This window comes from Siniperca chuatsi, linkage group LG12, assembly GCF_020085105.1.
Source record: "Siniperca chuatsi isolate FFG_IHB_CAS linkage group LG12, ASM2008510v1, whole genome shotgun sequence".
Classification (NCBI taxonomy): Eukaryota; Metazoa; Chordata; class Actinopteri; order Centrarchiformes; family Sinipercidae; genus Siniperca; species Siniperca chuatsi.
This window is the reverse complement of record NC_058053.1, coordinates 8,900,592-8,914,057: the sequence shown is the minus strand read 5'-3', so window position 1 is coordinate 8,914,057 and position 13,466 is coordinate 8,900,592. Positions and strand designations below refer to the sequence as shown.

At 39.9% G+C, this 13,466-nt stretch overlaps 1 protein-coding gene across 13 annotated transcripts in view; it reads left to right on the top strand.

Moving 5' to 3' along the window:
• stxbp5l (syntaxin binding protein 5L) overlaps nucleotides 1-13,466 on the top strand; it is a 144,652-nt gene that overhangs the window by 69,163 nt on the left and 62,023 nt on the right. For all 13 annotated transcript variants that reach the window (XM_044216931.1, XM_044216930.1, XM_044216934.1 and 10 more), the window contains 2 exons: nucleotides 172-272; nucleotides 9,940-10,074. In XM_044216931.1, the coding sequence (XP_044072866.1) occupies nucleotides 172-272; nucleotides 9,940-10,074 (236 nt within the window). The remainder of the gene's footprint in view (nucleotides 1-171; nucleotides 273-9,939; nucleotides 10,075-13,466) is intronic.

Below are 13,466 nucleotides of genomic sequence, written 5' to 3'. Positions count from 1 at the left end.
ATCTTCAGCTCTTCAGTGTGTCTTGGGTGCCTTACAGCTGGAATGTACTGTGTTTTTGCGCTTTGTACTTCTTACAACCAGGACTACAAGACTTGGGATAATTCCAAAAGGCAAGGTGTCCTATGTGTCCCCATAATGATTCAGCACTGCTATTCTTTTTTTGGCCTTTAGGGGGCGCTGGTCACAGCCTGTGCAGATGACACGCTACATTTGTGGAATCTCCGTCAGAGACGGCCGGCTGTCTTGCATTCACTCAAATTCAACAGAGAGAGGTAAGCATAAATTCCACTAGATAAAACACACACACACACACACACACACACACACACACACACACCATGCGCACACACACACACACACACACTCCACACCTTGCTCCAGTGCAAGATGGATGTGACTGTCCTAGGTCAGATGAGCCTCCCAAACCCCACCAACTAGCCTTATACACAGTAATGGCCATAATCAGCTCTTTGAGAAATCACTGATGCCACTAGGCAGTGCCCTCTCTGCTCCAGAAAGACCCCTACTCACAACCACATCCCACATACAGTACAGGCTGCTGGACCATCTCTCGGCTGCAGCATTGACAGCGGTCAGAGTTCTTCCACCAGGAAGACACATTTAATCAGTTCAGTCTGCAAGAGTCTGTGAAGCAGAGTGTTGACAGGACGAGGCCAGCTCCTCTGTCCTGCCTCTGATCCTTTTTCACACTGTATGATAAACCTGAGAAGGAGGATCCGCTGCCTGGAAGCTCTCTCTTCTGTCTCAGCTAGCGACCCCTTCTGCCTTGTGAGACACCCCCTACTACTACCATCACAGGCTTTGAGAGCATTAGGCAGCTGAATCCATCTCCTTTGACATGTTGCCACCTCAACCCTTGAGACACATCAGCCAGATTTCACATGGTCGCTACAAACTGGCATCAGCAGAGAGAGTTGGTGTTATATTTTAAAAAGATATTGCTTATGGCAGTCCAGTCGGCCTGGGCAAGTTTTATTATTATAGGTATGGTGCTTCCATATCTGACACCATTAAAGGGTCCCGGAGTTCAGATGAGAGGTTGTTGCTGCTATGTTGTTTTTCCCTGCAGCTAAGGCCCCACCTGCGACACCATTCAATGCAATAGTACAAACGTGCTCAATGGGCTAGGAAAACATTACCACTGTAGAATCCTGGCTGACTAGTTGTGGGAGGACAAGGCCCAGTGAGTGGGACTCAAGTGGAGAAAACCCTGAGTGTGTTTGGTACAGTGATTCCACTCTCCCTCCCTCCCAAATTTCATTAACTCCTAGCCCCCCTCTACTTACCCCTTCCTTAAAGCAGACGATGATGTCTTCCATGTCTCTCTTTCTGGATGTCTGTGTCATACTTCCTCACCCTCTGGATGTGAGGCAGTGCCACACCCTCAGCCAGCTGCTGCTTTCAGTCAATCAGCTGTCTCACTCCCTGCTTTGTATAAGCCCATCTCCTCCTCATCTGTAGAATAGCAGTCTGTGGGATGTGGTGGTAGGCAAGGACTTGGCTCAGTCTCCGCTCTCCACCATTAAACTTTAATGGCAAACAAAGGCCTCTAGATGCTGATGCTTGGTTTTGAAATCCTTTTCCCCCACTTTCTTCCTTGGGAAAACCTTTGGGGAACTGAAGTGACTCTTTAGTTCCTTTTCAGACTGGTCAGCATTTATTGGTTTCTTGTTGTTTCCACTGTGTCACGGCGGGGGTTGTAAATGTTCAAGTTTACAATGCGTGTGTAAATATATGGAAGCATATACAGGACTATATTTAAATGATAATGTAAACTTGAAAATGAAAATGTTTGAGTAAAAATGAAAATGCAATAATTTTCATTTTCATTTTCACATACTTGTATGGAATTTTCAAAGTGGTAACCTGCTGTACAATGGACAATATTCAAATGTTAATTAAAATTTAAAAATGAAATTTAAATAATGTAACCAGATTTTCCATTTATGCAAGCAATATTTAAGTCAAAGTGAAAATGACATTTTCTAACAAATTGAAAATGAAAACTGCATTTGACATTTAATTTTTAAAGACTTAACCTGCTGTACAGTGGATAATATTCTAATGCAATAAGCAAAACAGCACCCCCAGTCTATTGCATTTACATTTACATGTCACCATGGACTTTTGGTGTTTGAAAATGAAAACGATACCAGCCATCGACCACTGAGCCCTCTGCCATCGTAACATTATGATTTAAACCCTGACCGCTGAAGTTGATGCTAACCTCGGGGCTAACCACCTTCACTTTTACCCAGCAGCTGGAAAGCAAGACACGGGAGCGTCTTGGGTATTGGGGAGCTGCAGCGTTTATTCATAGGCAAACTGTAACTTACACTGTACATTTACTGCCACTAGACAACTTCACTGCTAACGTTTCCCTCTGCTCCGATCGCCAACACACCTGTCTGCTCGTCTCTGAGCGCACCCACACACTCACTATGCACTTACCTGTTCCTTAAAGGAGCCACACAACTGTTATATCACATAGGGAGGAAAAGTAAAGAAAGACGGGGTGATTGCCCCCCCCCCCCAACATGAAAATGAAATCTGTCAATGCTCTCATCAAGGTGGGTCTTCAGTTAGGACGTCACTTGCTTGAACATCTGCTGCTTTGCTGATGTGCGTAGTCCACTTGTGGCAGAAAGGCGAGAAGGCAGGCCCAGGCCTCACTGACTACTTGATTACTGTACAAAAACACAACTTTATAACTGTATTCACTGATTATGGTGAAAATAGTGATATGGGACACTGAATTTGATGAAATTACTGTTTATCAGACCACAAAAGAGACAAGAATTAGGTTTGAAAAACGATAGACATCACAGTGTTTCTGGGGGCCAAGCCCCACAGATTACTGTACAAAACCACACAACTTTTAGAGGAGGAGGTTTTCAGGGCCGACATGGAATACAGTACTGAGGTGATTACATTGGCTCCAACCAGGACTCTGCCTCGACAACGAATACACAGTAACGTTACCGAGGTGCCTTTCATGCTGGGTTTCTGCTCTTTGTTACAGTAGCTCGCCTTTATGTCAATGCACACAGGAGAAAGTACTAGCAAAAAATATGATACACTATAAAACACTATAAAAACAGGTCAGAAAATAAATTAAGTACCAGGTGGGTATAAGTATAAGATAAAATAAGTGTGAAGTACCAAGTGGGTTTACCGGTTGAAATGGGCCGATCAGACCTCCGGAGGTGGGCACTGACTGATACTCGACCTCTCTCTCGCTGCGCTACCGCTTGACGCCCCTCCTGTCCTCGCCTGAACCCACCGTGTCTTCGTCGTCGCAATTCATTTGACTGTATGTTATGTTTTAAAATTCACCTTAAAAAATAATGTGACATTGCTGACCTCAGTATTTTTTAATGTTTTGCTCATTACACATTTCAACAACAGACAAAACAGATTTTTATTGGTGTTAAGCAGTTAAAGCACACAAAGCAAAAGAGTATTGGAGAAGAAAAACCATTAGGTAACAAAGGAAGATTTGTTTGAGTTATAACCACTTTCTTTTCAAAGAAAAACACTTTCGAAGAAAGCTCAAACATGCTTCCAGAAATCTAGTGAAGAAACCTTCATACACAATGGAAGTATATTTGAAAAGATGTAGGCTATTCATGACAAATACAAAATACAGGACAATACAAAAATGAAAATGATTCCAAAAAACTTTATACTAATAAATCCCAATTGCTTCCATATACCTCTTCCCATACTTGGTGAAAATGCTAAAGTGCTTCATATTTAAGTAGAACTTATATAACAGCTAAGAGCTTTTTTCTGCAAAAAAAAACTGTCTATTCACTCCAACTAAAAGTTGATTTCCACCTCGTGCCATCCGTGTCATGGGCAAGGACATTTAATGAATAAGACTGCATTCCCACTGAATGTGATGGAATAGAATAAAAGCACATGAAGCGCAGTATTTTATCTTTCCTGCAAAGTTTTCTTTGTTCATTAAAATTCAAGATCACAGTGTCAATTCAAGTGTTACTTTTGATGAGCACATGTAATAAGAAACTCAACTTGATTGCTATTACAAGTCAAGGACTTCAGCTGAGTCACAGGGCATGTTTTCTCTATTGAAACTTTCCATCACAACAGAGCAATACACTTTCTCCCCGAGACAGAAGAATCTCAGTCCTGCTATAAAAAAGCAGATAGAACATAAAACTCAACCAGGGGCACTTTCATAATGCAACAGAGCCTTAAAGGATAATGGGCTGGAAGAGTTTGTTAAATCCGTGTACTGTCTGCAAGTTGTTAAGGAAAGAACTTGGTGTCTTCGTAATGCAGTGACAGGGTTCAAGTCATTAGCAGTGTGTCTGACAACTATATTTTCAGGATTTTTTATTGTACCTCATTTAAATTTGAATGACTTAAACTGAGGAATCATGTAGTCTAAAAACCCTGAAGGTACTTTCAGACGGCGACAGGCAGCGACTGCTACCACTATTGTTTCCAATCTAAGCATAATAATAATAACCTTCAGTTGGGGCAATACAAAGAAAAACAGCACAGAAAGACCATTTAATTACGAAATGCAAGTTTAAAAATGACTTGTTAGTAGAGATTTGAAGTAAGTCACTGAGGTAGCAAGACTTTCAATAGGAAGGCTGTTCCAGAGTTTGGGAGCCCTGACAGCAAATGCACAATCTCTTTTAGTTCTAAGTTGTGATCTAAGTGGGATTGCAAGCAGAGTTTTGTTGCAGGATGTGAGGTTAAGTGTGGATATGCATGGGCACAAATGCTCACAAATGTACGCTAGTATCTGCTGAGCTGATGATGGTAGACCTTTAACATGGCAATGTGTTTTGCCACTTCCCTGAAATAAACACCTCCTCTTTAGTAGTGAACAAACAAACTTGGAGCAACATCAGCTTCTTCCTCTATACAAGCTTGAGTACTGTCCTTAAGATTCACTTCTCCTGTTAATATGACATTAGAATGCTTTCTCCTGAATAATCATGTTACTTTTACATTTGCAGCAACCTCAATACCTTAATCCTTTGTGAAATCATCACATGCTAGTCACTGTAAAACTGTCCACTTTATATTTTAGATTCATAGCCCAACAGCTGTACCTATCACTGTGTGATGCACATGCCCACACAAACACACAGAGGTGAAGATTATGAATAATGTTTGATATCAAAAGTGTTGAAAACCTCTTTCAGTAGCTTTCTACCTGTCTTGTGGTGCCATGAGGTAGGAAGCAGAACCACTTGCTCTCAGCGGCAGAGCTGTGAATCATGCTCTGAGATAAAAGAAGAAAAGGGCATCATGAGTCATCCGTCAGAGGCCGGGCAGTGACTTACCATTTAGCTCTGTGTCTCTAGGCCAAACCCCTGGCAATTAGCACCCTAACATCCCCTCACAGTCCCCCAAGAATAACGTATGAATCACTGGAAACGGTGGAGAGAATTGTTTTTTGATAGCTGTCAGTCAGCATCTCGTGCCTGCCACCCCTCCTCGACTGTCATGCTGTTGACTTTCAGTCCAAACAAAATGCACTACAATACATGAAACATTGGACATTTACTGTAGTATTTTTGTACAGTAAAAAGAGGCATTTGAGCCAATGTAATCATCTGTGATTTTGAGTTATCAAACATGACTGTTTTTTGCTAATATACTGTATGTCTTTGTAGAATTCCTTAAGCAGTTTTCTCACATCTCCTGTAGAGCAGAGGGCAAGGTCGCCAGTTCAATTAATCGCTACATCTTTTTACTTCATTAAGGGTATTTGCTCCTTGGCTGGTCAGCAGGCAGCTAAACTCATGTCTCCTCCTATCCTCTTTGATTGATAATTATAAGGCCCGTTGATGGTGTCTGTATGGAGTCACATACGCCTTTGACTTTCTCCAAATTGCCCTCTGGATCTGTATTCATCACTACTTCCCATTCCTGTCATCTTGTTCCATCGATGTTTTAAACCCTTGTCTTTTATTTGAGCCTTCCTGTGACATTGTATTTAAATGGTCAGCTCATAATGGAGGTAATCAGTGCTAAGTGGCTTTCCTAAAAACTTTTTTTTCACAGGGAAAATATCATGACTCACCATGAGTCATCATCACATTTTTACACAGTGATATATCATTTGCACAATTAGATGTTAACTGTACCAACTACAAGCTAGTCTGTGAAGAAGTTTAGATCTCATCTGTTGCTTTTTATGTTAGTTAAATTAAACCTAGAGTAATAATCCACGGGTCAATCAGAAGGCTAAATGCATGTTGTAGAAGACAGAAGACTGTATAATCCTCTGTTGTACTCACATAGCATTTCTGCCCCCCCAAGTTTGAATATTGTCATCTCCCCAAGCCCCTAAAATCCTTATTGAATTGTCTGCCATCTCATATGTCTTCTGTCTAATAATCCTGCCTCTTGCTGGGTGGGTGGCTGTGGGGCTGTAGCCCAATAATCCCTCCGCCTCTACACAGCAATCAGCATGGACAGGAGTGACTTGGTGTGTGCTGATCTTTCTTCCCTGGTTAAGGTGATTATAAAGATGATAGATAGATGCTAATGCCAGAGCAATAATGGTTTAAGCAGACACATCATCACATCATAATTATTTTTCTATGCCACATAAATATCTTACTTGGCTTTATGGTTATTTATTGATTTGCAAATAGCAATAATCTGGGTTCACACGGTCATGAAAAACCTGGAAAAGTCATGAAATTTGAAAATTTTCCAGGCCTGGGAAAGTTTTGAATCCCAATCCCAAAAGGTTTTGGAAAAGTCATAGAAAATACTTTAATAAATATTTTAATGCTGTTAAATGAATATCTGTTTTAAACATGACATGTATTTTCATATCATACAATGTTAGAACACGCGATCAGGTATGGTCGTAATAGGCTACAATACTGCTTTGTCTTGCCTGTAGTGATATCCATTCTAAGTCACAGGTTACACATGGACATTATAGTTTTGTAAAGGAGATTTCCATCAACCAAGTATTAAGCGTCTGGCTAAGAGAGTCACAAAGGCTATGAAGTCTGCTTTATATTCTTTAGAGTGACAGAGTTGGAATGAGGGACTCCTTTGTTTGGTTTTGATTTTTCTGGCTATGGTGCTAACAATTTCAGACCAGTAATGGCGCAAAGAAGGGCACGACCAAAACATATGGGCATGAGTAACAGGTGCTTGACGACACCTGTCACAGGTAGGGTCAGCGTCACCATAAACCCTAGAAATCCTGACCCTTATTTCTCATTTGTAAAAAACAAAACTAAAAACCCGACTTGTACTGCTAAAGCATTAAACATGCATTTAGTCATTTGTTTAAAAGGGATACACTCCCAATTTTGGATGATATCTAGCTGTTGCTCATATGTGGTTTGAATGCACTTACAATAAGTGGCTTTGGACAAAAGCGTCTGCCAGATGAATGTAATGCAATGAGTCAAATGCGAGCCATTACGCAGCCTGTCGCCTGTATTGATTAAAATAGGAACTTATCTGTCCCGTCAGATGCGCGGACAACTGAAAAATGCGGCTGAAATGCCTCCTGTGTAGACAAGCTGTTAAACTAACCAGTGCATCAGCATGCAAATCTTGAGCTATTTTGGTCACTACTTCTTGCACAGTTAAGTGTGGTCAAATGCGTCTTTCTCTGATTCTCTTTCTTGCATGTGTGCACGCTTTCTTTTTTTTTCTTCTCCTTTCTCCTGGATTTTACACTATTGAAGGAGAACCCCATCCACTAAACAACCCAGTGAGAATGATATTAACAGAACAAAGAAGATATTTTCATTTCATATAAGGCTATTACCTCTTCTTACTTCTATTACTCTATCATGTTTTTGCCGCTGATACCGATCCCTGATCGTCCATGAGCCATATCAAATCACTTTTTTGTTTTATAGCACCTGGTGTGGCAGTATTAAAAAATCAAGTACTGGAGTACCTTGAAAATAGCCCTTTCTGTAACAAAGTGCTAGAAATTCAAATGAACCACATAACGCTGTCTTATGTTTTGACCAAAGTTTTGTTCATCAAGTCATTATAATTAAATTGCTCAGAATCAGAAATCTCTCAGCTTTTTCTTTCTTTAAATTCTGACGCATCACCGTCTCTCCATCTCCTTTCTTCCTCGTCTTGATGAGCCCGTTACTGAAAACTAAATATGCCAGGGAAGTGTAAATTTAATCCAGCATTGCTGGAAGTTGAGCGATTGGCTTTTGACTGCGCTGTTTTATACCGAGAGCTGACTCCTTACTCTTCCTAACTGGCTGCCCGGGTCTGCGAGTTTGCGAGTGACGCCAGGGACACACAGGAGGCGGAAGCACTGTGAAGCGCCACGCTAGGTCTTTTCTGCTGCGAGCAGTAGCCTGGCTCTTCACACCAGGTGCGCATTTTTCCGTTCAACAAGTGATTCTACTCCTCTGCTCTTTTCTAATCACAATAAAGAGCTGATCTTTAACTTCATGATTTGATCACCGCAGATCACCTTGTGTGATGATCTGTGGGGAGGGACACACACAAACAGCAGCAATACTATTTATAATAAATATAGTGAATGGACAGATCTTGATATTTTATCATGTGGGGGTGAAAAAATCACTCCAGGAGTACAGCGGGGAGAGGGGCAGACAAATCAAAAGGGTTGGCAAGCATGGGATATTATTTATCAGAATCAGATCATTTATATCATATATAATATTCATTTATATTGTTTATAATAGATTATCACTGTGTTTTTGCCAGATTCGCTTGCAGCACACGGAGAAAATAGACCAGACACCGAAACTATTGCTGCTGAGCCCGAGCCGACCACGGAGCTCCACGCCACACTCTATATGATATACATACATTGTATGCAAAATCGTGTAAAATAATCAAATTGATTTTCAATGCAGTGAACTAAGTATCACTGTTATCAGATTAAACGCATATTTTGTAGTTTAGTTTGTAGTTACACTTTGCTTTGAATCATTGATTTGAGCACCAAAAAATTATAAAGAGCCTTGAACAGAAATGGTGGACCAGTTTAGCCTGTAGTGCATATGTCTACAGGCTACTGTGTAATGTAACAGAACACAGAAAAAGTTCAGGCTTCTACTTCTGGCAGTTATTCTGAAGGGCTCTTTAAATAACTATTTATACCGGTGTTGAGTGAGCTTACAGGCTGAGTACAAAAGTTCTCTGACAAGCAGGATTGACGCCATAAAGGGCAGGAGGAGTGAATGTAGGCGATAATACCTATACATAAGGGGCTGCATTGTGGAGGAAAGAAGTCTTTTACTTTCCTGCCGAGTGCTAAAGTAAACCTTTATTAAAAATGAGTCAGGCCTTGACTTCCAAGAATGAGTCACTGTATGACTTATAAGAAGAAGGGGAGTTATTACCATTAAACACTGGCTTAAGAATATGTTCATATAGCGACATCATAGGTAGTCTGCCATGTGCCATGTACATGTTGCAGAATGCTAACATCATTGCTAAGCAGGCAACAACACGGCTAGAATGCCGTTTGTTCAATTGATTGGTTTGTGTTTTTTAAGACATATTTTAGATTTTTAACATTTTAAAATAGGGAAAACAAGAACATTCCAACAAAATGTCTCCATGTTTATTTTTGTGTCTATTACAAGGATCTGTCAATTTCTTTGTGACTGCATCATATTAAGGACTGTAAACATAACTAAACATAACTATACTTGATAATCATAATAATTGGCTGCTGAAATGCACATGGCTTGTTTGAAAGCAGAATTGAGCACAATATTCAGAGGTGAACTGCAACAGGTGTAGATTAATGCGTATATGTACAAAGTGTGAGAATACACTATTTAACAATACTGCGTAGAAACACTCACATCCACTTATAGCACAATCCTGTGTGACTGTTCATAGCCTAACAATCTCTGTCCTCTTTTGTTTCTTGTTCTCCAGGATCACGTTTTGCCACCTTCCCTTTCAGAGTAAATGGCTGTATGTGGGAACAGAGCGCGGAAACACACACATCGTCAACATCGAGTCCTTCATTTTGTCCGGATACGTCATCATGTGGAACAAGGCCATAGAACTGTAAGTTGCCCATGCTCCAAACACAAAAACAATGTTTTCAGTGTTGACAGTGATGAATTTTAATGTGATCATGACGATGCTGGTGGTGTGAATGGCAGTGGTTCAAGTTAAATTAACAAAGTAAACCTAGAGTTGTGAATTTTTAACTAAATAAGTGTTAATAGTGTTGGTGAAAATGTCATCAATCGTTATTTTGTGGTTCAAATCTCGGATGTGAACAGTTGAGAAATGTTTCATCACAGACACTGAAAGTTGGAAAATACTGCTCTACCCTGCCGTCGCCTTTGATGTTTGGTCGACAGGTTGATGAATTAGCTTAGTTAGACAAAGTTTAATTGTTGGCATTTTTTGGAGCTCAACAACAGGTGAGTTTTTCCAAATTAGCTGTGAATTTTCAGTGATCATGTGTTTCTTAGTATGGAGAGAAGTAAACATCATGTGGATTTCATTGCTATAGCATTAGCTTTGGGTAAATATGTGGATGGTTATTATGTGATAATCGCTAAAATAACCTCTCTGCCCGCATTTCTTCACTCAAGATAACCTACACACACACACACACACACACACACACACACACACACACACACAAAGTGAAATATAGGCCTTGTATTCAAAATTATTTTTGGGCTGTTGTTGAATCAGTTTTGTGCTCATAATGTTAAGGTGGGCCCATTTCTTGTACGTTATTGTTCAGCCACATTTGAGTAGACAAACCGACCATGCTGTTACTTGTTAGATGGAACCTTACTCATACTGAACATCATAACTAGGTGCTGTTGCTATAGCAAACTGAGCCGTGTACCATCTGACACTTAGATTTTCCTCAGGTAAGTCAGGCTTAACTATGGTCATTATTAAGATGTATGTGATATTTTACGTAATAGGTATAAAAAAATAACCCAAACAAAACTTAATAGTGAATCAACTTTCCTATAACTTTGAGAAAACACATTTTTTGGCGTTTGGGCGTAATACTACTTATCAGTCAACAGAAGCCTTTATTAATTTATTGACATGCACTTTTCTTTGTTGCAAGTGTTGACTGTGTAGCTGACGTATGCTGCAGATTGACAACTTAAAGCGCCATCAAGTACACAAATGGTGCTCAGTTGCATTGTATGCCTGTTTGTTTCTCTTGGTTTCACCCACCTACGCGTCGCTCTTCTGGTGTTACCCTGACAAGTCCCCTGCTGCAGTGTCAGTCACAAGTCACTCTCATACCAAGCCATCTTGTTGCCTTGTGACAGCCCACACTATAGTGAGCAGTCATAACACTGATGTGTATGTGTGGGTGGGGTGTCTGCCAATCATTGCCAAGGTCTCTGAGGCTGAGACAGTGGTTGGGATTTTAACAGGATATTTGATTTGTTGACTGCCCACCACAGAGTCAACAGAGAGGAGCCACAGTAACCATAATATTGCACTTTATTTTATTTCTAATCCCAGTCATATAGTTTTACACAGGCAGAGAATAAATCCAGTCAGTTGTTTTCTTTTTTGTCCTACCACCTCCGCTTTTTTCTTAGCACCTCACTACCAACCACTTTCCTGGGGGAAACTATGGGGTACACACATACATTCCTGTCTGCCTTTACACAGCTACAGTCCCTGTTAACAAGCTAGTTCAATGTTATTAGAGCTACAATGAGAACCAGAATACATATTATTGTGAATGTCAACAAAAGTCAGGGGACTGCAATATCAACAGGGTATAAGGTATAGTCTGTATCTATTGTTGTAATGTGTTTTTTTTTCTTGTTCCACCTCTTTATAATCGTAAAACTTTCATTAGTCCTGTCATTAGTTAGACAGGCCTGAGCATCTTTGTTTCTTTTCAGTAAAGGATTAAATTAGCATTACATTTAATTAAGCTTACTTAAATTTGACTCTTTGAAACCTGCATCAAGTATTTGTTGGGTTGTGTTGACACTATCATAAATACGCATAGAAGTGACTAGGCATAATCAGAAATCAGAAAATCATATCAGATAAAGACGGCATGTATACAATAGCAAATGTGAGAATATTGGTAATAGCTATCCTGTTCTGACTAAAATGGGTAGAGCACACAACCATCGCAACAATAGGTTTCTCTCTGCTCCATATTATATTCTGCTTGAGCATACACTATAATATATTCTCTATTTTCTAACCGTCAGCACTCTGTACCTTTCTAGGTGGAGTTCATGATAAGTTGAACTAGTACAGAACGGATTTTCTCTCATCAACACACAGAGCAACTGGGGAGTTTCACAGTTTGGCTGGGGAGGTTTTCCATCAAACATGAATAGGGATGAGGGGAGACTTTCTGTTTGTCCTGTGGTGGAACATTTAGTGAGCAAGGGAGAACTCATCCGCTCTTTCCACTGTGTACAAACAGCACAGTGTGAGTCACACAGTATTTGGTGTATGTTTACAATTGCATGTGCATTTGTGCTCTCACAGTGTTTGCTTGTGTGACAACCGCTCACAGATGCATTAATTTAATACAAACCAAAGTATGCTCTTTTGAAAAGAATCTGCTATAGCAACAATTCATCTGGGGCCAGTGTTCCCAAACAGGAGGACCAGGCTCTCATTGAAATTCAAAAGGGTTTGCAACATATTTACATAAATTATTTGCACAATTTGATCTTCAGGAGATTCATTTCAAAATGAGATATAAAAAATGAGATGCATGGAGAAGTAGGAAAACACAGCAGCCCAGTACACACACTGCTGCAATTTATAGATCCCTGTGATGAACAGAATTGTGTTTACGCCTGGCATCATGTCAGCCGCAATCAACATTGGCATCTTTGGCTATTTCTACTATTAAGATTGTAAAATAAGCAATGAGCTTTCAGCGTCCTCCTGGTCCCACAACGTCTTTGTAAAATGAATAAGCAGTCTTAAAATGCAAGTACATGCTCCAGAAAAATGTGGCGACAGAAATACATTGCAACAGCAACCCTTTTTCCTGAAAATATACCACTAATATCTAGAATAACTAGAATCCTGGATTTCCATTTTGGTGGTGTTTTCAACATAATAAAGAAACATTTTTAATGAATCTGTAAAATGTTTATACAGAACGTGCAAAACGTTCACTGACACCATATTCCTTTTGTGTTCCTACAATATCCACTTGTGGTAACTAAAACATGAGCAACATTTCTATAGTTATGTTTAGGCAATTGTTTAGGCATTTAACCAACACCATTATCTTTTCCCAGCCGACAAGTATTTTTGTTGTCGGATCCTAAAACCACATGTGGAACACAGGCCGCAAACTCCGGTCCTGCTCTTTCGAGTAATAGTTTGAAAAATCTATTTAAAATACTTCCTTGACAATTAAAGTTGGTTAAAAAAAGACTCAAAGACTTACTAATATTAATAATTACTATTAA